This window comes from Monopterus albus, unplaced genomic scaffold (genome assembly GCF_001952655.1).
Source record: "Monopterus albus unplaced genomic scaffold, M_albus_1.0 scaffold126.1, whole genome shotgun sequence".
Lineage (NCBI taxonomy): Eukaryota > Metazoa > Chordata > Actinopteri > Synbranchiformes > Synbranchidae > Monopterus > Monopterus albus.
Genome location: NW_018128006.1, coordinates 38,084 through 64,863, shown reverse-complemented (window position 1 = coordinate 64,863; position 26,780 = coordinate 38,084). Strand labels below are relative to the sequence as shown.

Below are 26,780 nucleotides of genomic sequence, written 5' to 3'. Positions count from 1 at the left end.
TGAAATATGAATGAAAGTGCTTTCTTCATCACCCGGTAAAGCAACATGCTCTGTTACACGACAACCGTGCTGCCAAGAGGGCATGTGCCTACATATCAGTAAATCTAAACAAATGCCACCAAAACTGCTCAAGGAAGCATTGTTCACAAAGGGGCACAGGCACAGACCCAGCACTAATATGGCTAATGGCTTAGGGAGCCCCACTGCTACTTTAATTGAAGCTGGCTCTCTGACGTCCAGAGAGCGAGATAAGAAACAGCAGAGGGGAGTGAGGGGAAAGGGTGAGGAATATTTTTTGAATTTTAAAAAAAAGGGGGGGGGGGGGGGGGGGGGGGGGGATCAGGAGGTGTGTGTGTGTGTGTGTGTGTGTGTATGGGACTGGGTGACCAATCACAATTTCCCTTGAGGTCTCAGGACACCTGGGATCATCAATGATTGATCAAACTGGAGGGTTTAACCAAGGGAGAAATGGGTTAAAAAAAAAAAAAGAAGAAGAAGAATGAAAGGGAAAAAATAGAAAGGAGTGCATTTGTGTGTGTGACAGAGAAGCAAATCAACTCTTAACAAGCGGAAGGACAGAGAATGAACAGAAAACACATTAAAAATGACCCAAAAGAAACAAAAAATGCTCAGAACAAAAGACTGAGCCAGATTTTGTTCAGTGCACCAAACCTAAGAGAGGCCACTGTGGAAGCAAACATCCTCTTCAAAGGCAAGCGCTGCAGCTCTACAGACCCTGCTGCCTGCCCACATGGTTTTGGCTGTGCTCAGACCAGCTAAATAAAAACCAAATCTCAAGCTGATCCACAGTGACTGGAACAAAATGCTTAGGTACACACACACACACACACACACACACACACACCAGTGCCCTTTCAGTGACATACTGTACATGCTCCCATCTTTAAATGGAAAATGATTCTATTTTTAACTATGCTCACCTGGTATCCACTGGGACCATAAAACTGTGGCATCATACAGATTAAAACAAAGTACGCTCATGCAATGATCCAAAACAAAAACTGCCATTTATTTTGTAACTGAAGAAGAATGTTGCATTTTCTGTTCTTTTCTCAACTCTCAATTAAGAATAATTATCAAAAATCAGTCTTTTTTCAGATTTTGGGAAATGCAACTACATATGTAAAAAAAAAAAAAAAAAGTAAGTTGTATGAAATGTTACTTGGCTCCAGAGGGAGCTGTATGAAGTCTGGTAAATTATTCACATCTCTGTATGAGCCTTGCAGCTTGAGGGTAGCATTAGCCGCTAACACACCAGAATGTCCAGAACAAAGTGTGGGTGGTCAAGTTGCACTCTGGGTAATGTAGGCACCAGGTTTTGACAAGGAAGATGAATGCATGGGTCGGTGCATTAATTTTGATCCTTTTAGTAAAACTGTGTCACAGGAGTACAATGCTAAAATCTGTGGAGGATTCTTTTAACTTCAGTGAGGTTCTCAACCTTTCTGGCATGTTACACCGTGCTATAGTACCATTTAAGTAGCACGTGTATGTAAATTTTAATGTACAGAAATATCTTTCAAAAGGCCTTAGTAAGACTTGGTGTGAGAGTGTATCAAAAGTAAAGCTGTCCTGCAAACAGGAACAGAAAGTAGCTCTATAATACAGTATACAGCTGAGCAACGAAAGAGGTAATAAAAATTTCAGGGAACAAATTTACCTTTTATTTCAAGGTGGAAAAACATCTGAAATGTTTGTTAATATAACAAAAATTTTCATTCTTATTTTGAGTCTCAGGTGTTTTTACTTTTTTTTAAATGAAGAAAGACCATGAACAGACACCAAGTCACCTAAAACTGTATTTTACGTGAGAGTTTATATGTTTTCCTTACCTAAGCCACTTCTGAGCAGTGAAACATGTTCATTTGGTAGTTTGCTTCTGAATACAGCAGAATGGCTCCGAGGGTTCCCTGGCATTGTTGCTGAATCTCTGAATAAGGGCCTGAGTCCACTCCCTATGTCAGGACTGCTGCTCGCAAATGCATTATTAATGAGAATAGTCTGACTGATGCTTGAGATTAATTACAGTAGCTCTAAAAGCAGGCACTCCCCCATTTTTTTTTATTTTTCTGCTTAACACTGTCGAGCCAGCAATATTTTTACTTCTCATTTAAGATCAGCAATAAACCTTGCAAGTGTTTGGGTAAAAATCTTGATACTGAAAACACTTTAACAAACCACTTGATTTATATCTACACTTCCTTTTAGCGTGTGGCAGAGCAACACTTGCACTATGCTGCTGTCATCTGTTTTAGACACACTGACAGCTCACAGCTTCTTTATTGCCCATGTGCATCCTATTTTGTCAGTAGTCTCACTGACAAGTGCAGCTGCCTGATACATCACAGTAACACAACCAACATGTGTTACTGTCCTTATATTGAAAGTGTTCTTGTTTATGGCTTATTCAATTGTTCCATGTATTTATGAGTAATAAAACATGTCATTTGAGGCAATAAACTGTCCGAACCAACTGCATAATGCTATGGGGGAGGCGACAGTGAGGTGGGTAGAGCAGTCATCTCCCAACTGGAAGGTTGAAGGTTCAAATCTCGGTGCCTGCAGTCCATGTCGACGTGTCCTTGGGCAAGACAATGAACACCCCCATTGCCCCCGATGGTTAGAGCCATTGGTAGAGTTGGCGCCGCAGATGGCTGCCTCGGTTCTGTACCAGAAACAAATTCCTTGTGTGTAACATTCTTGGCCAATAAAGGTGATTATCCTTAATCATGGACTTTGTACAGCTTTGGTGTTATTTGGGGTACATTTTAATAATCATTCTACATGTGCTAACTGGTTTACACCTAGTGTAAACACAGACAGACAATAAAGGTCAACTAAAACAAAGTGTGAGGAAAAAAAAAACAAATCAATAAACTAGAAAAGGTCATTTCTGGAGAAATTACATTGGGAGAGCTGATACGCTGCCATAAGATGCTAGTCGCTGAGAAGTTGCTGAGTGCTGAACTGTTAGTGCATTTAAGGATATTACAGTGTAGTCAAACAAAATAAAAATTGACCAAAAGAAAATTACAAAAGAAAAAAAGAAGGCAAAAGCAGGAAAAAGTGAGAAAAGCTGAAAGAAATTTTAAAAGGAGCAAGGGAAGGAAGGTTAATAGCAATGAAAGGAAAGTTGAAAGAAAGGAAACAAAGCAGCAAGAAAGGATGTTGGAAAGATAGGATAAAGGTATAGAAAAGTAAAGAATGAAAAAAAATAAAGAAATGATAAGAAGGGGTGGGGGCAGAGGAGAGAGATAAAAGAAACAGGATGAAAGAAGAATGGGAGGACTAAAGGAAATAAGGATGAAAGGTAGGAAGGAAGGAGAGGAAAAAAGGCGGCAGGAAATATGGAAAGAAATAAAGATGAGAGAAAAGGAAAGGGATGAAAGGAAGGGGGAAATAAAAACAATCTACCAAGATATAAGGAAGGACGGAAGGAAAGGAGGCAAGAAGTATCACCCACTGTAGGATCCTAAATATTCTACCATTCACCTCTAGTGGAGAGGCTGAAAGATGACCAAAATCACCTTAAAATGTAAAAAAATAAATAAATAATTTAAAAAAAAATCTAGGGCTGCATGATAAATCGATTTGTGAGTGTGATTTAGATCCTTGTGTGATGCAATACATCATGTGACAAACTGTAGAAAGAAAGAGAATACTGACTGAAAAACAAATATAATATATTGGACAGTGTGACAGATATTCTGTGCCCTCCTGCAACTATTTTTCAAACGCAATGTTACCTGCCCTCTACACCTAGTGCCAACTAGCAGTTGAGGCCGAAATTAATCACTTTGAGGTCCTTGGTTAACACAAGCTTAGCGAGGAAAAGGGAGCAGTTGGTTTGATTCAAGGCATCTCATTGCTAATGCCAGCACAGCAGAATTTTTGTCAGCTGAGACTGAGATCGCACAGGGATGTAAATCACAGTCACAAAACAATTTATCATGCAGCCCTACAAAAGTCTAAAAGATATCAAGAAGCTGACCTCAAGACCTAAGTGTCTTTGGACCAATTTAAAGTTTAAATGATGTCTCTAGCCCAAACTATAACAAAGCAGGAAGTTGGCAAAAAAAAAGAGGAAGATTTAGAGGAAGTTGAACGTTTCCTCATTGAAAACCATTATAAGATAGTTGCAAAACACAAAAAGCATAAAAGTTACACAAAAGAAAAGTAATAGTTCTAATGTCCATAGTTAAGAAGACACATGTTTTAAAGTCTGAATGACGTTTCTAGCCCAAAGTTTCTATAAGCAGATAGCCACTGCTCCTTCAACTCTTATCTTAATAAAAATACAATAATTACATAGATACAGTACATATAAATATAATACAATAATAAACAGCCTTTAAGTGAGATGTTATTACTATTTTTGGACCTGTAATTGTCAGCCCCCATTCATCTTATTGTCATGCAGCTGACTTGATTGTGGTGCAATTCTTCTTGCTAATCTTGCAAAAATGAAGGTCTGAACAATAGCTGATGACTGGGTGATCACCATGTGAATGTGGCAGATCCTCCATCCTCCCCATCCATCATCCCAGAGCATACATCTACACAAAAATGCTCATTCTCGCTTTTAATGGGTTGTTGTAGGTTTCAATTAGTGGACCCAACATCTGACACTGGGCCGCAGGAGTTTCTATTGATTGACTGAAGCTATAGAATTGTATGTGTCAAGGACAAATGGGGTCAAACTATGCACCCTAGAAAAGGGAAAGATGCAAAGAATGACAGGAGGGAGGGACAGAGGGAAGAAAGACGGCCAGACGGACATGACCTATCTAGACATGCCTCTGTATGAAGAGGGGGAGAGGAAAATCCATAAAGCCATAAGGCCATGTGGTGGGTGTGTGTGTGTGTGTGTGTGTGTGTGTGTGTGTGGCTGGTGGTTTATGTACAGTGACCATGACTAAATTTTAGCTAGCAAGATTTAAGTTAGTCAAGGGTGAAAGCTAAAGCTTGCTTCAGATTGGAAATGACTGTAGCCAGTTCAAAAGTTTGTCTGTGCATGCGTGTGAGAACCTGCTGGACGGTGATTCAGCAGCTGAACAAACAAGACATGATCCAACTACTGTTCATCTACTGGAGACCACTGACAGCCAGGAGCGTGCACACACACACACACATAGTAAAAACAAACTCTGTTCTGTTTCTCATATTGCCATCACCCACTTTCATGTGAAAGCATGACACTACAATAATAAGTATGGGTGCGTTACTTGTAAGTTGAGCGTGGAGGGGAGGTATCATTTGTGTGAACTCAGAACAACAGAAGGGGGAGGACCCCACCTGGAGAAAGACACACAGTGAGCAGCTACCATCTGTTTATAACCAAGGGCTCCATGTAGTCAAGTTCAGTAAAGTGAATGTCACCATGGCAATGAACCTGGGGGACAATTCTGTTAACTTTGAACAGAGCTTGGCTGTTTCCAGGCTTTATGCTAAGCTAAGCCATTCAGCTGCTGGCTCTAGCTTCTGGGCTGAGCGAGGAACAATCAGTTAAGGGAATTAGGAATTGGGATCCACCCTTGATTTCTCCTGATGGATCTTCACACAAATTACTATAGAACCCACAGCTTTATTCGTAGATGAGCTGATTAACAGGAAAACAGTAACATCATCTCTCTCTTTTTTTTTTTTTTTACTAAATTGCCCAACTTTCTCTGATTCCAGCTTCTCAAATGTGATGATTTGCTGCTTTTCTCTGTTTTATATCCATATAAATTGAATATCTTTGGGATGTTTGGTGGTTTTGGACAAAACAAGCAAATAAAGTTGTGGAGTTGGACTTTAAGAAACAGAGAGAGGCAAATTGTCACTATTTTTGATAATTCATTGGCAAAAAATTACTCAACTCACTGAGAAAATAATCAGTGCATTATTCATAATCAGAAAAAACTGTTAGTTGTGGCAGTAATGTCAACAGTAAAATCCACTAAGCTCTGCCAGGAAACAACTAATCCTTTCAGCTTGCAAGTTCAATGTTCCTTTAAAGCAGTAAAACATGGGTCAACATACCCGGTTCCAATTCAAACTTAATCTTTTTACTTGTACAGTATGTCACTCTGTTTCAAAATGTTTAATGTTTCAAGAATAAATTGGTGGATCAGCAATACACACAAAAATGTCTTCACTAATGATTTCAAGAAACAATTCCAATGAACAGCGATTTGAGCAGCGTGTAATTACGGTACTAACCAAGACATAAACAAACATAAATCCAGGATAAAAACTATTCCCTCAGGGGTTCTAGGGTCTTCATGCCAGTGATAGCGTTAACAGACAAGCATGTCTTCTGTTATGGCTCACTGCCAAGTGGACTACAGAGATGAGGCAGACGTTTCGACTGCTGTGGTCAAACTGGTCAAACAAACCATCTAAATGATTTCCCTCTCTTTCTGTTGCAGCTGCTGCACTTGGACCAAACACACAAAATTGTCTGCTACACTCTCCCTATGGGCCTAGGTCCTTTACTAAATTATACCAATCAGCACAGAACAGTATCCCTCTCCACTCCTCTCATCTAATAAAACTCTGAGTGAGCAGCAACTCAGAAAGGCTTGGAATAGTTTGGCAGAAAAGCTTCTATCTGTTACCGTGAGCCAGAAAACAGGGTAATTTAAGCCACTTTTCAGGTTCAATACCGGCCTTCCGGATAAATCTGACATACAATAGAATGAGATCAGCATTTCCCATTGAGCTACTGTTCGACAGCATGTGGAACATTTATAGAACAGCGCAACAAAATTAATCTAGATAGTGATGACTGTACCATTTACATAATTTTAAATAGTTATGCCAGTTTAACCAAGGGGGACTGGCTCTCTGAAAAACAAATAAAACAAGAGAATGACAGTAATTATCAAGGGTTTTCTGTAATTAAATGCCAAGCAGACTGGGTTTTAGCATTATGTGATACAACCCTGAGATCATTACCATTTTCAGTGGTGGTGTTGTTTTGCAAAAGAAATGTAGCATCAGAAATTCGACTGACTTTTAGTTCAAGTCATTCAAGTATCTATAACTATGTTAGTCTTTGAAACAGCTAAATGTGATTAATGTGCCGCTGACCAATAGCAAGCAAAAATTAGGGAAGCTAATAGGGCTTATTAATTGTGTGTTACCATCCAGAAGATAAACTGCTCCACAGAAGACTTGCCTTACAGAAGAGAAACGTCTTAGGCCACCATTAGTTTAGCTGTTTTAGCAAGGTTGTAGTGATTAGTTATATTTACCCAGCCTCTTTATTAACCACAAAATACAAGAAATATGTACACAATATTAAAAAACAACTAATTTTCAGATCAAAGTGGCTTCTACAGTCCAAGGTCAGTATTTAGTCTGACCTCCCTTTTCACTTAGCACAGCTTGAATTCTTTTGGGAAGACCGTCTTGAAACTGTGACAGACGCTCCACCGTGTTTCAGTGAAGGCTGTAGGCACTCACTCTTCCACCTCTGTCCAGCTCCTCTTCTCTCATACTGTCAATGATTGGACCTGAAAAGTTCAATCTTCCATTCATCACGTGACAATCCTCTTTTCCGCTATAATATTCTGACCCTCTCATGTATGTAGCTGGGGAGGACAAAAATATAGAGACAGCTCTGAATATAATGTAGTCCAATACAACACCACCCTTAACTATGACCTCAATAGTAAACATATGATTGAATTTATGACAATTTCACCAAAAACTGGAACATTTTGAGCTTCATAAACACAGAGGTTAAGGTGCATCGAGCTAACCCGGGATGTAGGGCCTGCTCACACTGCAAGATAGCTGACCAAATTTCTGACATACCAGAAATCCATCCGACCGGCTGGGGGCCTTATCATTGCTGGTTTAGGTGATTAACTGTGCGCTGGGACCACACTCACACTGTTCATCAACCAGCAACTGACTAGGTCAAAATTTGGCCCAATTCTAAAAATAGTTGGGGGTGACTGAATCAGGGCTAACATTGGGCTTAATCTGGACAGTGACTGATTCTGTTTGCTGAGGTATTTGTTAATTTTATGTGAGTTCTTGAATCCTGTGGTTTTATAGTGGACAGATGCAATATAATAGCATAGTGAATTTATTTTGATATTGCAAAAAGGTACTTCATGCATTTGCCATATTTAAATTAACCAGCAGCCAGCTTTATCTGCCATAAACAGCAAGTGGGCTTCATACTGGGAGGCCGGCAGACCTGTCCAGGAGGTATTAGTGTTTAATCTTCAACCTTATTACCTTACCTCAGTTTTTCATTAACCGGCAGGGGGTTTAAGAGGATTTTACTTTCACTAACAACATAAAAATCTGAAGTACAGAGTGAGTTGATTCTGCAGTGTAAACATCTCTTATAATTCAAATGCATGAAGATGTGACTAAGAAGCAGAATGGGTTAATTCAATAAAGTTGTGTAACATAATAAAAGTAAAGTCTTACAGTGCTGACATTTTTATATTTAAAAATAAGGCCCAAAAATAAATTTCTCTTTTTAAAATCCAAATAGTCATGGCTCAAATAACCCAATTAATATCAGTTACTGTTTAAAGTAAATACAGATGACAGGGTTTGCACATAATCAATGGGCCTAGACAGATGTGGCCCCATATAAAGATTCACCTCATTTCATCCCCTTGTCTTGAGTAGCCTAAAGGGATTTAACCTACCCTTTATCTATGGGGATCCAAACTGACACTCGAAAATCCCCTTCACAGCTGATAAACCTGAGGATCAGATGAATCGCCTTATAAGAGCAAGCGCATGCAGACAATAAGGAAAGCAAAGCTGACTCAGCAATAGCCTTTGCACCTGCTTTCTGTGAATACAAACAAGTAATCCCAAATCCATTAGCTCCACTGACAGCAAAGTAAAGCAAGTTCAGTCAGGCTTGGTCGATCAGTCAATTCACATAATGTTATCTTTGTGCAAATGATATTGATCATTTATTGACTACTGTTGGCTCTCAGTCATTGTTGGCAGAAGTCATTCATTTAAGCCTGATCTTGAAAATTAACAATGAAGCAAGTTAAATGTCACTGGGGGATTTACCACCAGTACCACCATGGCCGGAGCTCACACCAAACACCTCATGAACAGATGCAGAGGCATTCCTTCAAGAAAGGGAATGCTCCAACTCGGAGTCAGTCAAATTACTTGCATAGCTCTGCTGGGTCCAAAGGCAACTGTACAGGGGCCTGCTGGGTGTCAGGGGCGACAGTTTAAGGGAATGAGTTTTATGTTTCTGGCCACAGGCAACTGGGCCCACGTATGTAATTGTCCAGCAGTCTTGGTAGCAAGGACTCAAAAATTGGAGATCTTAATCTGAAGTTTGGGTGCAGGACCACACCCGAAAGCACACATCCCTTCCTCTTCCAATCATATTTAAATCACCAAGAAAGACACACTTCCACTTTTTGTCAATAATCAGAAACATCACATATGAAATAATATAGTTTTTAACATTAACAAGTACAGGATTTTATGACAGTTATTTCTGGTGTAGCAATAAATTACCCTGATTATGCAAAAGGAACATCTATGTATTTGAGATCTTTAGTGGATAGATGCAAAGGTATAGAACAGTGCAGCTGGCGGTTAAGGTTTTGAGGGGCTGGGCTGAGGCTCTCCGGGGAGCTGGGTAAAGGAACTGGGGCTGTGGCTGAGGCCAAGCGCTTGTGGCATGGCACATGCACAACTGTCCCGTGGCTGAGGGCTGCTCCAGAACAATAAAACCACACCCTTTGAATTTAATATTCCTTCTTCTGCTTTAGTGTAAGAAGATTACATTTTCAAAAAGGATAACATTGGTGAAAGGTTAATCGTGACCATATCGTTGTATTAGCTACTTACTTTAACAACAAACAGTGACTAATCTTTCTGATGAAATCAAATAAATTCTGTGGAACTTGAGATGGTGCTACAGTCTGTCTGTCTTCATGTGATGTTAGCTAGAATAACAGTGTTTCAGTAGTAAGGGATGGGCCATTTGGCCAAGGCAGACAACTGTCTGTGGCCCAAATGGCTTCATTTAAATTCTCTTTTCTCCCCAAAAACATCATATACAACAAAGAATAGTCAAGACAAGTCAGACTACAGTATATTATTGCAGCTTCACAACTCTATGTGCACTTTTGAGTGACAATTCAAAGCTATGTAGGAGGTGAAAGAGCAGCTTTAAATATGCAGAATAATTTTTAGAAGCCATTATCAATGCAGGACAGAGAACGAACAAAGGAGGAGAGCAAGCTGCTAGCACCCTACTAGCACAAATGGTAGAGCTTTATACTGTAATGCTAGTGTCAATTAAGAGAAAACACCTCATTCCCTCTTCATAGAAAGAGATGTCATTAGACCCCTTTTACTGGGGTGCATACACCAGTACTGATCTGCTGTGCCCCAGTAAAATCACACATTCAAGTTTTAACAAGCTTCTATATTTGGCAGTGGATTCATCTAGATTGATAATAGTGGGAAAATAAATTATTTGTTGTTCTAAACTAGAATGTCAAAGAGAAAAACAAGCTGAGGCGCAGTGGTCAGGGTTTGTACACCACAGACTGCAGGCACTGCGAATCAAACCTCCAACCATGCGGTTGGGACACAACTGATCTACCACTGAGCCACAGCCACCTCCGAAACACTGGGTCAGCCCAGGCTTAAACCCAGACCAACTCCAACCATCCGGTTGCGACACAACTGATCTACCACTGAGCCACAGCCACCTCCGAAACACTGGGTCGGCCCAGGCTTAAACCCAGAACCTTCTGTTTGATCACTCTTCTATCAGGACTCAAACCCACAATCCATGGCTTAGAAGGCCAGTGCCTTATCCATTAGGCCACTGAGGCTCCAATTAGCCAGTGACCAGTTGCGGATGTTGAATGTGAGGTACAGTACATTAACACATATGATCAGCTTGAACCTGTGGCATTCTCTTCTCACGGTGAGAACACAGGACTGAACTGCAGTCCACTTTGCTGCTCAAGGTACATTAACTCCCACTGTGGCCTGGGGAGGGGTAGACAAAAAGACAACAAGTACAGACAGACCAACCACAGTGAGTCACTCAAGAGTCCCTCAACTGCTTCCTAGCTGTGAACACTACCAAATATGTTTGGGCATTGAGCCAAAATGCTCAATGCCCAATACTCAGATTGCCCAATGCTCCTTCCATGCTGCTGAACAATGAACCCTGATTTGTGGAGTGGCGGTTATCCGGGCTCCCCCATCAATGTGCTACCTTAATTGACTTTATTAATTATACCATTAGGTGATGCTGAATAAAAATATGTACAGTTAACTGTCAGGAAATACTGTGTGCCGTAATGGAGGATCCAAAGATACACATCTGGTCTCAAGAAGGCACATTATGTGACTGTCATCATACATTTTATAACTTCTTGTACCTCTGTTTTATAGTGTATATAAGATAAGAGGATTATGGGATTTATCTTTAAGTACAGTGGATTGAAGCTGCTGCTAATGAAAGTATTTATGAAGCCACCAACCTGCCCGCCAGCCAAACTCTCTTGAGGTCTTAGTGACGCCTGCGGATACAATGTACCCAGCAGATAGCAAGCATACGCAGACCGGGGTCATTCATTTGTGAAACCTTTTGGCTATGCTTGTAATAACAATAAAATAAGTGGCTTGACATTTCCGAGGTTTTAGGAGTCACACTATGCTGTTCATCTTCCTTATCTTCCATGGGATGCCTGTGGCCACAGTGAGTGCCCCAGCAAATGTTCTCTGCAGAATCCGCACTCCCACACCCCGGTACAACACAAACACAGGCCAGGCACAAACACTCAGAAGAATGTACCATGAGGGACCACCAGCTGTTGCAGCGACTGATATGGGTCACGCCCAAAATACCTCTATCACCAAAATCTAACATGCACGTTCCCTCTCGCTCGCTCTCACATACTTACACACCTAAGTTCAACATGTTCCAGCTCTTTATGCTTCATGATTTTTTTTTCATGATGCCTTCCTGCCAGTTATAGGGATTAAGAAAAGAATTACAACGAAATCAGACTTTTACAACAAGTCATTAAGAGCTTAATTCTTTCCTGACATGATTACATGATTTCGCATCATGCCACTGATGCCTGCAGGACAAAAGTGCTAAAAATATATCTCACATCCTACTACAGTATGTGACACTGGAGAGGAACAGATGAGAAAGCTGAGGAGGAGTCACTTGGCATCTTGTTTCAAAAGTATAGACACTCCTCTTCTATTATTGTTTCCCCTCATTTACAGCTCACACTATGTTGAAAGGCAAACTACTTAAGCCCACAGTGTGCCCGACATTTGACACCCATAATTCATAGCACCCTGTCCCTGATCCATACATGCCCAGCAGTTAAGTTTTTATCATTCATAGAAAGGTCTTTCAGCTTTGGAGCATCGCTTTTCAATGGCCAGCTGCAGCTGAAGTGGCCTTCGACCCACTCCTCTGTGTGTTTCTGAGAGGCCTAAGGTCCGGATGGTAACCTAACCACTTCCTGTATGCCACCTAAGGAGAATAATCACCCCACAGTTGGATTTCAAAAGCTCTGCGTGGAGAAATGGCAACAGTCCTGCAAACACTGTTATCGAGGAAGCAAATGTCTGGAGCTGAAACTGACAAAATGTTGTAAAAGGTTATCAGACAAGTCACATTAGATTGCCAGCTAAAATGCTCAGTGATCCCTCAGCAGTACGCATTTGGATGTCAACATGACTGCTGTGGCTTTATAAAGCAAGTACACTACAGTGAGTGATAAAGGCAAGCAATAAAAAAAGCTTTTAAAGGAAAAGTATTAACAGTTTTCATTTATTTTACATTCCATTTACTATGTAACTATCATTATTATTATTTATTAAAGTTTTACGCTGCATTGTTAGCCTTTTAATGATCATTTTGTCCGTTTTGAGGTTCCACATAGCTGTCTTAGCTAATTGGACTGAAGTCTGGGAGTAAACCTTTCCATACAGTACACTCTTCGATCACACCATAACCACGCACACTTTTATTCATCCCCCACCATCAAATGTGGGTAATGTGATATCGGGCCTCTGGAACAGACCCCTAACAGCAGATGGCCAGCTATTCAAAAATGTGTGGATGCTGGGACCCCAAGCTTAACTGAAGAAAAGAGGAAGCTGAGGTTCAAGGCCAAGCTATACAACCACAAGAATCTTTCACAAAGGCTGTATATGAAGTGTTTTCCTAAAACGGTCGACCATCTTCAAATATATCTGAGAAGAAACCTTATTCTCTGCTACATGGACTGATTCTCAGTAAGACCAGAATACTTGGATATTTGGAAGGAAAGTGATATTTGCTGAGACTAATTTTGGTTCATTGCTAAGGTGTTTCTCCCACTGAACTCTGTCATCCTTGTTCAGACTTTTCAAAAAAATCATGAACACACAATAAGGAGTGTTCTGACTTCTGATTCAGTAGGTGCGGCACGAGGGGGATCTTTTGAAAGCCGTGCCTCACCTACTCCGAATCACTGAATCCACAGCACCTGACTGTCTCTAAACACACACTCCCTCTATGACAGGCACATTTTGACAACTCTCTGCAAAGTCTAAGGAGAGGCTACGATGATTATAGTGTTTTGCCTTGAAATACATAGTAGAGCAAACAAAGGACAAAGCCTAACTTCATTATTTTGCAAGCTGCCTCATATTTCATTACAAGCAGGATAAACAAACACTGCACATAGCCATCACCCACCAAAGACAGAAATTCAATCTTGTCAAGTTCTGTAAACTTGCTCAAAGGAGGTTGCCTGTTCTCTGAATTCCTCAATAAATTAGCACCTGTGTATGTTTAGCAGAATGCTAGCAGGTGAACATTTGGCTCATACATTCTTACATATATCAGCTGACAAAAGAGTGTGTGTGTGTGAGGCCCGAAGGCCGGTGCTATATGGACCAAAGCTACTGGATTCTATATGTGTGTTGGGTAAACTGGCATGTAAAACATTACACGGTAAATTATATTTATTACATTCAAACATATTAAAATGATTCTATCTGCACTAGGATGTAAAAACAAAGCATTGGGATATTTTTGGAACCGCCTACAAGCAGAACTTAGCCTCTGGGTCAGACTAATAAAATACTCCATTGACATGAGCTGCAAAGTGAAATATGACAAGTGTCGAAGTGATATAACCAGTATAGGATCAAAACTGATGTTTGTTTGTTTTGTTTTTTTAGAAAGGTTAAGTGTTTTCGCCCTTGAACCACAAAGTTTGCTTGTTTGTTTTTTGTATTTTAATAAACGACTGCCTTGGACTTACCTGATAGCTCAGTGAGGTGGGTGAATCATCCGTCCATAGTGCTGAATGAAACACAGCCTCTGGTCCACGCCAACAAGCGTAAAGTACCTGATGAGCTCCAGTTCTACTTCACGACACTGCTAGTTTTTCCACAAAGACCGGCGCAATTTGGAAAAAGAAACCGCTCTGGAAGTAGAAATAAACTCCGAGTCCATAAAGTGTGTGTGAGTGAGTGAGAGAGAATGTGTGAAGCTGAAGTAGTCTCTGTCACTGGACCAAAACAAGCGCTCAGGACAAACAGATCTCTACATATGAGAGGGTCAGTGCAAAGGAGCGAACAGCTGAGCCGAGACGCACGGAGTCAAAGGAAACCTAGTGCTCTTTCCTTCAAAATAAAGCCCTGAAACAACCCGTAACCATGCATCTAGAAAAAATATATACCGAACCTGGATATAGTGACGCAGAAATGTGTGCAAACAACCACCGTCTTAAAGTTAACTGACAAATAAAATTTAGTGGCAATATTTTGAAAGCATCCCCACTTCACTATTAGTGCCTAAAACATTTGCACAAAGTTCTGCTTTAGCAACAAATACTGAACTTGTATTTGACTGCTTTAGTTACTTATTCAGATTATTAATAGAAATTATAATCAACATATAAAATATTATGTATTAAGCATGAAAATATTTACCTGTTGTAACATTAAAGTAATGTTTACACAATAAAGTATCAGTGATAATAATTGTAATCCAGTAATGAAATTGATATCACTGAAATAGATCATTCTGCATAGAAGTTTGAATTTCTGTGCCCTGTATTTTGAAGCAAATCCTTTTAGTACTTAACACTTACTACTGCCTTTTGCACTATAAAATTTTGCAATGCAAGACACATAGCCTGCAGAATATTTGCATTGACAAAATGTTCTACCCTGTGGAACTGTTACTCAAGTAAACAATCTGAGTACTTCTTCCACCACTATATATATGCATTTTTATCTGTCTCTATACCACTTTCAACAATGTTTGTGTTATTATTTGTCATCAAATAGTCAAAGGACTTCAATGACTCAAACAAGTCTTCTGACAATAGTGTTTTATTTTGAAAACGCTACTCACATGTTGCTTGACACTGCTTGGCTTGACACTGTAACTTGTGATCAGTTCATACATTCAGCTCCAGTGGCACTCTGGATTTATTATGGAAACAAGATCATTCGGTAATCCGTAAAACATAAAGTACTGAAAGGTCATACAATTAAATCAACACAGAGTGAAACTTGTATTTGTATATCCTTGACAGTTCTATGATATTTTGAAACGAAATCATCAAATGATTTATAAATCGCATGTCGACATTGTATGTTTTACCCACCCAGAGTGGGTGATGGTCTGTTTGACCATACATGCGCAAATAAATAGTTTCAAGTCTGATTATCGTGAATTTTAGCCTTTTTTTACCACACCAAAAGTATTCATCACATTCATAGCCTACTCTATAATAACTACTGTGTCACTGATGTTTCGTTTTATTGAGAACATCTTTGTTTGTGTCACAAACTCTAGCACTGAAAAGCACAAGTCTGTGTTTATCTACTGTAGGCCTGCCAGAATGACATGTGACTGCCCTCTGCTGGTCTGTGCTTTGTCTCCAAAATGTGATATTGCAGTACCTGTGGTGTCGGACTAGGTGTGCTGAAATGTTCTGCATGAGGGTCAGATTTTAATTTTACAAAAACCCTAAGAGGGAAGTCACAAAAACAGTCTGGGTATTTACTTAGAACTATACAGTCAAAATGACCTAGACAGTTTAATGCAATCCAGTACAACTGTCTGCTTTTCTGATACCCACAATGTTCAGTGCTTAACACTTATAGAGGTGTTAATTCAGTTTTATGTTTGGGGTCATCATTTAGTCATGGTGTTCTGTTGCTGCCCCCGTGTGTGGAAGACAAAAAATAAAAATTACTTCTCAGTACAATGCAGTGTAGTACAACTGTGACCTCATTGATAAACAGTTGAATTTAGACATATGTAACACTGTAAACCAAAACAAACAATATTATAAAATTTGTAAAGGCTGAACTGATGGCAGTGCTGTTATACTGAATTGCATTTGGTTGCAGAGGTATACTGTACCTAATAAAGTGGCCATTGTGTGACTATATCTATTGACAGTTTTGCAAGGACTCCTCGTACACTGAAAAAAATAGTCTCATAAATCTATCTATCTAAAGTATTCTAAACATATAAAGTAGCCTGTGTACGTCTGTCACAGTGTCAAAATAAAAGACAAGACAGGGAGTGTCAGACAACTTCTTGAGTTATTTGACCTTTCTGAGACTAGATCCTCTTTGTTGTCAGTCAGTATCAGGTGATAAAGAAGACAAAACGTTTGCCCACTTGCTTAAGGTTCATCAATCCATTATCTATATTGCTTATCCCTGAATAGGGTCGCGGGAGCTGGAGCCAATCCCGTCTGACATTGGGTGAGAGGCCGGGTCCACCCTGGACAGGTCGCCAGTCTATCACAGGGCTGACATGTAGACAAACAAGTACACTCACTCCTAAGGGAAATTTATAGTCACCAATCAAACTAAGCTGCATGTCTTTGGACTGTGGGAGGAAGCTGGAGAAAACCCACACAGGCACAGGGAGAACATGCAAACTCTGCACAGGAAGAACATGCAAACTCTGCACAGAAAGGCCGGGGCTCGAACCCTAAACCTTTTTGCATAAGTTACCTTCCGTGATTGCTAATATTCGCCTAGAGTAAATATAGGTGATCTATATCTCTCTTTAAGTAATAGCTCAGGTCAGATCCTGTATGTGTCAGCACGTCTATGACAGCACATATTGACAGCTGTAGGTTGTGAGTGCCATGTGACGAGGGGGCAGGCTGTGGAGAAGAGGGGGCGTTGCCTTGCTCCGCTCATACCTTTGCAGCCAGGCCTCACCTGTCAGGTTGAAACTCCATGAAAACATTTATGACTAGATACTAAAGCGAAATAGCGTCATGAACTCTCCGTTCACGTTCTCCCCCGTCAGACCGGGGTTTCACAGGCTGGAGATCCAGAAGACGACGTGGGACGTCCCGGAGAGGTACACGGCGCTGCAGGCGGTGGGCTCCGGAGCTTACGGGACAGTCTGGTGAGTGCACTCGGGAGCACCTCCTGGCACTTTAAGACAAGGGCGCGCAGAATTTATCAGTCCTTCCGTGTGTTTTTTGACAAAATGTAAGACATTTTCTTTAGGCTATTCTATCATCCATTTTAATCTGCGGATTAAAGTCGGTAATTTAGAGTTGACGTGAAAGACATTTAAAATAATTGTTCTGCCTTACAATGACAATCAGACCAATCCTTGGTTTAAACGATCCATATGACCCATAGGCTACTTAAAATTACAATACATGAACGATTCGGGTAGCAGGGGGAACAGTGGTGAAGATGCCGTGTTTTTTCATACTTAGGCAAATGGTCAAAGGTGATTGCCTTGTCCTCCATTGTCAATATTCAGATGCTTTGCACCACAAACGATTTTCTATAGACTGTGCAGACGTGTGCAGGCCTCAGGTCTGCATTCCACTGCAGAGGCCGCCGGCATCTGCCAACAGGAGCACCGTTGTCCTCAGGCAAACCAGCAAGTCGCTGCAGGTCCTCTGATACAAGAATCTCCTCCACCACCACAGAAGAATCTGTGGCTGTACATTTATTCAAGTACTGTACTTAAGTACAATGTTAAGGTGCTTTACTTGAATATTTACATTTCCTGCTACTTCATACTTCAACTCCACAAGATGCAAATATTGTAACTTCCACTACATTTATTTCAAAATCAGTGTAATAATGAAATAAAAGACAATCTAATCATTAAGCTTTATTGATCCCCAGTGGGAAATTCACAAACTACCTAGCAGTATGTAAAGTACTTCACATTATAACCATATAAAATAAATATTTGCTCCCATTTACCAGCTGCAACATTAAATGTGATGAACACAATCATGCATCAGTAATTATAATCTAATAATATGATATACAGGAATGTGAAATGTGCCATTCTGCATAATTAGTACTTTTAGTTTTGGTACTATTTTGATGTTAACAACTGTGTACTTAAGTGATACTTTGAATGCAAGCCTTTTACTTGTAACAGAGCGTTTTTACATGGTACTGCTACTTTTACTAAGGTAAACAATCTGAGTACTTCTTCCACCAGTGAGAACAAGCCATCCCATCCCACAAGCAAGATCTTATACTGATATTGTCATATTTGCTCAGAGAGGAAGTCAACCCCGAACGGTTTACTAATCTCAAAGTATAATATGAGATCGTACATTTAGATTCATTTCTAGCATGCATTTTTTAATTTTTTTCTGCAAGAAACAGATTTATTACAGGCTCAGTTCAGCTCCGCCGAGTTATATTTTTTCATCAGAACCTCCAAATATCCCCAAACAAATGATTCTTTATGTGTTAAGTGTATAGTCTTTATGGGAAACAAATAGAAAGGAAACAAATTTATACACAGTTACAGTAGAAATGAATGATTAGTCAAGCAGAAGAATTGTCTTGCCATTTTTCCTTTTTTATATGATTTTAAATTGAATGTCTTTGGGCATTCTGTAATGGATATTTTACAAAATTTTCTGGCATTTGAGGATTGATAAGGAGAATATTCAGAATTTGCAGACCTAGATTAGCGTACAGGTCATTTTGTGGGCAAACTGATCAGCCCACTGTTTTCTCTGTCTTATTCCAACTTAGTTCTGCCATTGACCAGAAGACTAAGGAGAAGGTGGCCATCAAGAAGCTGTATCGACCCTTTCAGTCCCTTCTCCATGCCAAACGGGCATACAGGGAGCTCAGGCTGCTCCGCTACATACAGCATGAAAATGTAAGAAGATCACAAAAAATTGGGCATAGTGCAGACACAGTAAGGCAGGGCGAGCGTAAGCAGAAGATTCATCAGTGTGTTATAAATGATAGTAGTCTTATATGAAGTCACCATATATCAGAGTGGCACAGTAAGCTAAGACAAATGCAGGGTTTGCACACATCTTGGTTCCATTTTTCTCCTTTGTCTTTAAAAAACTACATTTTCAGGGTAAGCAAACTCTGTTGACCATTCAACAAAAGCCCATAATCTCCCTGACAAGCTGGGAGTGTTGTGTGCTGTTGGAACCCTCATGGTTCAGTATTTTCACTGCACGCCTTTGAGGAACTACCAGCACTTACTGTACTCAACATTTGTTTGCTGAGCTAATCTTTGTAGAGCACCACATTCAGTCAGATTTAACTTCAAAACCCAGTCATTTTTGTCTTATGGAGACATGTCCACCAAAGAATTGAGATCCACTTTGTATCTTGTGTCTATTTTATTTAGAATAAATAGAGGAATTAGCTTTTTAGCGTGAGCACAAACTTCTTAAGCAGAAAGGACAATGATGTCAGTGATGGATTCATGCTTGGATTTTAAAGAGGTTTCTGGGAAATGTAGTGCAGAAACATCACAACAGTAAGTATTAAAAACACAGTTAAAGAAGCCACACAAACGTTATTCCTGAAGTTTCTCCGGGTTTGTGCGCTCCTACTAACTCCACACTGCATGTGACAAATGTAGAATGCACAGCGTTTTGCAGATTTGTGTATTAAGAGGCAAATGTCAGTGAAACTTTGCTGTGTTTTTCCTTTAAGGTGATCTGCCTCCTCGATGTCTTCACACCCGACCCCACGCTGGAAAAGTTTCAAACCTTGTGAGTTTTCAATGCATCAGGAACCACATTCTTCGGCTACTTGCTGCAGCTTGTTGAGACCCAGTGTGCATGTGTGTGCACGACTGAAACAAAGATGTGTGAGAGCAAGCTTATTCATGTTTGTTTTGGTCGGTCTGTGCTGTTATGTTTCCTCATCGACAGCATCTAGGGCCACTTTATGTTCCTTACTGTGCCTGTTCATTTATTTTTGTTTATCTATGCATGTTTTCTTCTCTCTGTAGTTATATGGTAATGCCTTTTGTAGCCCAGGATCTGGGCCACATTATGAAGAAGCGGAGATTAACTGATCGCATCATCACATACCTGTTCTACCAGCTTCTAAGAGGACTCAAGGTTTTTGTATTTATTTACTTGTTATATTCCCCATAGTGGCACTGACATGATTATTTATTTCTGTTCTGTAAATACTAAGATATATTATTCATTTTCTGTAGGCAGCTGTATTCAGTAAATAGCTCTGAACCCACCGTGCACTACCTACCAGCACCAAACAGTAGACAGACAAAGTTAGCGACCAGCTCATCCCTCTTTACCTTGAAGACACTCAGTCAATCTGCATTAATTAAATGAGGTACAGCTCAACAATAAGGCCCTCACAATGGCAAGCTGCTTTAAAAGTATATGACTTAAACATGAATTAAATCAACCTTATTTAAGCCATATAAATAAAAATGTATAGAATTATTAAAAACACTAAGTCTGCAACTAATCTGGTGATAAACTGCACAAGAAAGCAGCTGAGCAGAGCAGTTTGTTTTTCATCCCCATTCTGCTCCACATCCCCCCACATGGCCTGACTACCAGCATATTAAATAACATGCTTTCAGTTTAGGAACTGTAAATACCATTCACAGACAAGTCAATGTGTAACCAGTAGTTAATGGAAATGAAATAGAAGCATGTTTTTAAGTGGAAAAGAAGACTAACTTGTCATAAATGGCCCTTTTGTCTTTGAATTGAGTGGGCATGTGTCCTCTAAGCACTCTAGATAGAAAGATAGATAAACAGATAGATAGATGCTTTATTGATCCTGAGGGAAATTCTAGTGTACCGTGAGCAGTCTGGCTTTCCTTTGCTGAGTGAAAATACACTACACACTCACAATCAACTGCTGGTTGAAACTCTGTGTTGTTTTCTGTTGCACAAATCCACAACATGCACGCAGAGAGCAATAAGCCAGAAGCCTGTGGGTCTGCCTGCTCTGTTAAATGGAGACAGTGAAATTATCTGAAGTTCAGGAGCGGGACCTGACCCAAACTACATCCTTTCTATTTCCATAACATCTAAACCCACTGACCCACCATACTCCTGTTTTCGATTTCTGTTACTTCCTCCCCCCCGACCTTTTATTTTAGCTTTTTCCCTCTAGTCTTCTGTCCCTGCTGCGGGGTCTGCCAGTGCCCAAGAGCAGCGCATACCTCCATAACCTTTCCCCAAAACTAACAAGTACACAATCATTTCATTACGTATATTCATCTATGGTGAGGGCAGGTCTCTTCTCATGAAACAAGCGTTGTTGTGTATGTGAAGTATGTCTGTTAATGTGGTTTTATAATGTGAATATAAATCTCTTTTCCTTCTTTACAGTATATTCATTCTGCAGGGATCATTCATCGGGTTGGTATTTGAACATTAGATAATACACCACTGGAGCCTTTGTGTGTAATCAATGCATGGTTACTTCAGTGTCACCAAAGGTATAGTTTGACATTTTGGGAAATACATGTAGTTTTGTTGTAATTAAATATGACACTGGAGCTTACAGCCTTTAGGCTTAGCTTAGCATAAAGACTGGAAATAGGGAAACTGCATTCTTAGTTTTAATAATGACTAGTGAAAGGGATTGTTTACAGTTAGTCCCAGTCGTGCTCCTTTACTTTCACATTTTGGAGATCAGCTTGTTTGCTGCCAGCAGATTGATGGTAGTTAAATGTAAATGAAAGGTGTCGTTCAGTGGACAAACTGGTCCGAACATGTTAGCTTTGAGAAGAAATGTGCATCCCAGTAGTTGTTTTATCTCACTTGTTAACACACTGATACAGTTAGGAGCAACCCAGGGAGTTTTGTTAAGAGCTGAAGGGTGTGTGAACCCTGTGACTATGTTGTGAGGACTAGCTAGCAATGGGTGGTCACTTAAAAACTTCAATCTGTGACTGTCTGCTCATTTACCACAATGTCAATTAGTGAGTGTTCGAGGTGCTAGTAAGCATATTCTGTTATTTTTGAACAAACCAGGCTAGTGTTTCCAAGCTTTATGCTAAGGTAAACTAATTTAAACTCAGCAAGGATGCAAATGAGGGGAATTATCCAAATGTATAACTATTGCTTAAACTATTTCCTTGTTTAAAACCATTCATAATAGTCTTTGTGCTACAACCTTATGCGGTTTGATTTTAGGATCTGAAGCCTGGTAACCTTGCAGTGAGTGAGAACTGTGAATTAAAGGTAATCTGATGATCAGTTTCAGTTTTACATATGAAAACATATTCTAGTGAAGATTTTAGACATACTGTATAACTCTTTTTTTTCCTGTGACTTAATGTGCAAAGCAGTCAACACACATAATCTGAAATACAGAAAATACAACCAAAATTGTGGTGAACCTAATTAACCTAACTTAACTGTCTTCAGATCCTGGACTTTGGCCTGGCAAGACACACAGAGAGTGAAATGACTGGGTATGTTGTGACTCGCTGGTACAGATCACCGGAGGTCATATTCAACTGGATGCACTACAGTCAGACAGGTAATAATGTTCCCTTCCTTTAATACAAATAGACATATTTATTTTGTTAGAAAGTTCACCGAGAAGTGCGGCATGCTATTACATTTTTGTTATTAAAACTCTCTGTGCTCCCCACTCTCACAGTGGACGTCTGGTCAGCTGCCTGCATCCTGGCTGAGATGATTACTGGCCAGGTGCTTTTCCCAGGACAGGACAGTATCCTCACACACACAGCTCACTGCATTTTAATAAAACTGCATATGCTCAATTACAGTAACCAAATACTCATGCTGTCGCTGATGCTTTTAATGTTTAAAATACAGGAAAATTTGGCTTGGCTTGGCATTGTGAGGCTTAATGGAGTTCTCCACTGATTTTACATATAGAGGTCATGTTACTCATCATGACACAAACTGCTCAGCCTGTGAAAACAACTGTCCTCGGTGGCTCTGGGGTGGGATTTTTAAAGCCTGAGACAATTACCCAGAATATGTTCTTAGGATCATCTTGTCTTGGGTCTGCAGTTGACCCAAAAGGTTTGTGTTACAAACTGGAAGTGTGAAGTTTAAAGGATGCAGCATTTACCAGAAAGAAAATATCAAATTAAACTATGCTATTGGGTGCATTATGGGAAATGTACAGTAGTAACTGGTGTTTTTGGATTTTGACCTGTACTGGGGATTAAAAATCACAACATCAAGGCTTCTGCAGCTTCATTTCTACTTATTCAGTCTCTTGCAACTTCCTGTTTGTCAAGTCAAGTCAAGATTTTTATTTGCCATTTATGCATAAATAGACAGTCTAGGCATTTAGGAATTCTTGTGCAGCTCTCCTTTGGAGTCAGGTAAAGAGTCAAAAGCCAGATAGAACACTTAGTCTTAAAATAAAAAAAAGTTCTATAAAGGCAACAAAGCATTAAAACTGCAATACACAAAAATAGGGTAATAGTATTTTCCTCAGTGAACTTCAGACATCGCACTTAGTGATTCACATTGTGTAATTGGATATGTCATTACGCTTGGTGAGGTAGTGAGGGGTTATAACATACTAAAACACAGTTTATATTCAGACTTGTTTCCACTGCTTGGTAGAGAATGTCCTGCTAATATTCAGGTCCCACTAGAGAACACTGTTGATGAGATGCTCTTACAACAATACCTTGTGAAACATTTCTGTATTATTATTGCGCATGTCTAGTAATTTGCGCAAGTCCTCCAATTCTGACAAAGTGGTACAAAAAATGACACCACAAACTAATTTGCCAAAATTCAAAAGACACAATTATAATCAGTATCAGAAGAAGGGTACTGTGTAATACAGTACTACAGTCATGAGCAGACTGTCCCATGAGCAGACTGTCCCACCTTTGTCCTGACACCACATCTACATGGTGTGTCCTGTGTGTTATGAGGCTTCCTTAACCAGGCTGTTCCGGTATTGACCAGCTGAAGAAGATCCTCAATCTGACAGGAACACCACCAACATCCCTGGTTCAGAAGATGCAGAGTACAGATGTGAGTTTTGTCTTGTGTATTTGTCTGTTACTTCCGGTTGTACTTTGCAGCTTTGATATTCAACCATTTAGGCCAGCTCATAAACATAGTTTACATTTTCAAATATAAGTAGAAAACTGCACACATTTTTATTGTGCCTATTCTTTATTATTTATGTCATGGTATTTTCTGCATTGTGAACTCTAAGGTTAAAATAATAACATTATAATAATATAGCCATTGTTACCTGCTTTCCAGGCACAATCATATGTGCGAAGCCTTCCTCCACAAAAGAAGAAGAACTTCAATGAAGTGTTTCCATCCATGGATAGAAATGGTGGGCTGACTTCCATCTTAATTTCTTTAAACTGTTCCTAATGACTACACTTAATCTCTTTGCTTCCCTTGGTCTACTCATAAAAACACTGTTTTATAAACAAAAGGTTTTGTATACTAATGGTGCACCCTACAAGTGATCCTGCCAGATAACCTAATGCAGTGACAAAGGGATTGTTGAGAAACTGTGAAAACTGAGAACTGTTTTCAATGCTTCCAGCCGTAGACCTGCTCGAAGGGATGTTGCTGCTGGATCCAGAGAAAAGGTTGACAGCTAAGCAGGGACTGTCCCACCCCTTCCTGGCTGAATACCATGACCCAGAGAGCGAGCCAGACTCTGAGCCTTATGACGATTCCTTTGAGAACCTGGAGCTCGTTGTCGAGGAGTGGAAGAGTAAGTACAGCTACGTGCTGGAGGTGACTATTAGAGTGAGGATGTTTATTTCACGAAATTTTTAATACTTCATTTCTTGTTTTATCCAACCAGGTCTTATCCATATGGAGATCATGACCTTTGACCCTGACAACCCAAGTAAAACAGCAGTGTAGAACGCTATGATATGCTGGTTCCTCTGTAAAGGTCAACAACACTGTAACGCTCTGAGAAACAAAACAGAAAAACTGGATGAAATATATTTAGTCTTTTGATTTTCTGATGTTTTGAGGTTAAAATAAATTTTACAAATTTTACCATGCTTATGGTATGGTGGCCTGTACAGGACAACAAAAATCAGAGTCCAAGACGTTACGCTAGCAATAATGTCTTATTTTGTAATAAACAGACTTGAATTAAATGTGGAAGAGCAGCTTGCCTGCACCTCAGATTTGATAAAAACTTTAATCACTGATTTATAAAATGCTGTTTTCTCATTTCAATAATTGCAGAATGTATTGACAATTTAACGTCCACTTACTACCCCTTTTCTGAGTCTTTCAAGTCTTTCCAATTCATGTTTTTTTGTCAGAAGAACATCTTTATTCATTACATATTCTATTAATTTGGTGATAGACTGTAGGATGATGTTGAACCCTATGAAAAAAGTGCCCCTTAACTCACAAAGATTATTTAGTCAAACTTCTATTTCTAAGGTCAAGGGTAAATGGTCACACTGTACAGAATGTTATTTTATTGACTACTGCAAAGTAGATTATACAATAAATGTGTGCAAATCAGTTCAGAAATGGCTAATTCATTTCTATAACTTTGGCTCAAACTCACAAATTGTGTGCATTTCCAGACTTAATCGTATAAAATATACAAGTACAGGATAACCCTGGCTTTTAATGAAAAATATGCTTCGTTACATTATATCTTACTAACATTTATTTGATACCTGTTATTTTTGATTGTTTTATGCGACAGTGACATGTAAGATATATAGGCTACTGTAACTTCACTTTAGGACTCATTTTGGAAAGATATGAGAATTTATTTTTGATCATTGTTTATACTGCTGGAACACACACAACATGTTTAAAATAAAAACACTGATAAAAGGCGGTCATTGTTAATTTATTTATGTTAGAATGACAAATGATTCAGTGGGCTCGGGTCACTGTGGGCTACTATGTAAAAAAAAACAGACACAGCTGTCACTAGAGGGCACCATGAGACCAGAGTAAAGATTCTTTGCAGCAGGAGAAGATGTGCTGATGAAGTCCTGTATAGGAAAACAGTAAAACCACTCTGCAACTTTACAGTGGAGATTATTCAGAAATGAGCTTGACTTTAGGATATGTGCACCTGAATTCAGTATATTGTTGCTGTAGAGACATATTGTTGATGGCTTTTCTGCTAAGGTTCACTTTCCGTTTTTTCATTTTTTTTTAAGTTTCAGTTTTATTGTCATTTGTGCATACTGGTGGAATGTCAGAGCATGCCAGTGGTGCAGACACAGTTGGGCTGAGCTCAGTGACGTGCGGTCAGGGGAGGCAGGTGAGGCAGAGCCTCCCCTGTCAATCTTGAAAAGAAAAAAAAGTTAACCATAAAATATAATAAATGTTAATATTTGTCGGCTGGTGTGTGTTGTAGGCCCTTTTGCCGTTCGAATCCGATGTTGAAGGATTTTTTTTAATAAAGAATAGCAGAATTTCCATATGTCCCGTTCAAATACATGGAGGAGATGCACGATGAGGCAGCACTTT

General features: G+C 39.7%; 1 protein-coding gene and 1 pseudogene across 1 annotated transcript; one reads left to right on the top strand and one right to left on the bottom strand.

Moving 5' to 3' along the window:
* Positions 1-14,688, bottom strand: part of LOC109967197 (plexin-B1-like) — a 60,631-nt pseudogene extending 45,943 nt beyond the window's left edge.
* A 2,562-nt stretch (positions 14,689-17,250) lies between these two features.
* LOC109967181 (mitogen-activated protein kinase 14A) lies at positions 17,251-26,130 on the top strand. Its single transcript, XM_020612578.1, has 12 exons — positions 17,251-17,452; positions 19,072-19,201; positions 20,002-20,060; positions 20,303-20,414; positions 21,669-21,698; positions 22,479-22,526; positions 22,713-22,827; positions 22,951-23,026; positions 24,245-24,320; positions 24,558-24,636; positions 24,856-25,029; positions 25,123-26,130. The coding sequence occupies exons 1-12, from the start codon at positions 17,319-17,321 to the stop codon at positions 25,182-25,184; spliced, it is 1,095 nt and encodes a 364-aa protein (XP_020468234.1). The 5' UTR covers positions 17,251-17,318; the 3' UTR covers positions 25,185-26,130.
* Positions 26,131-26,780: the final 650 nt, after the last annotated feature.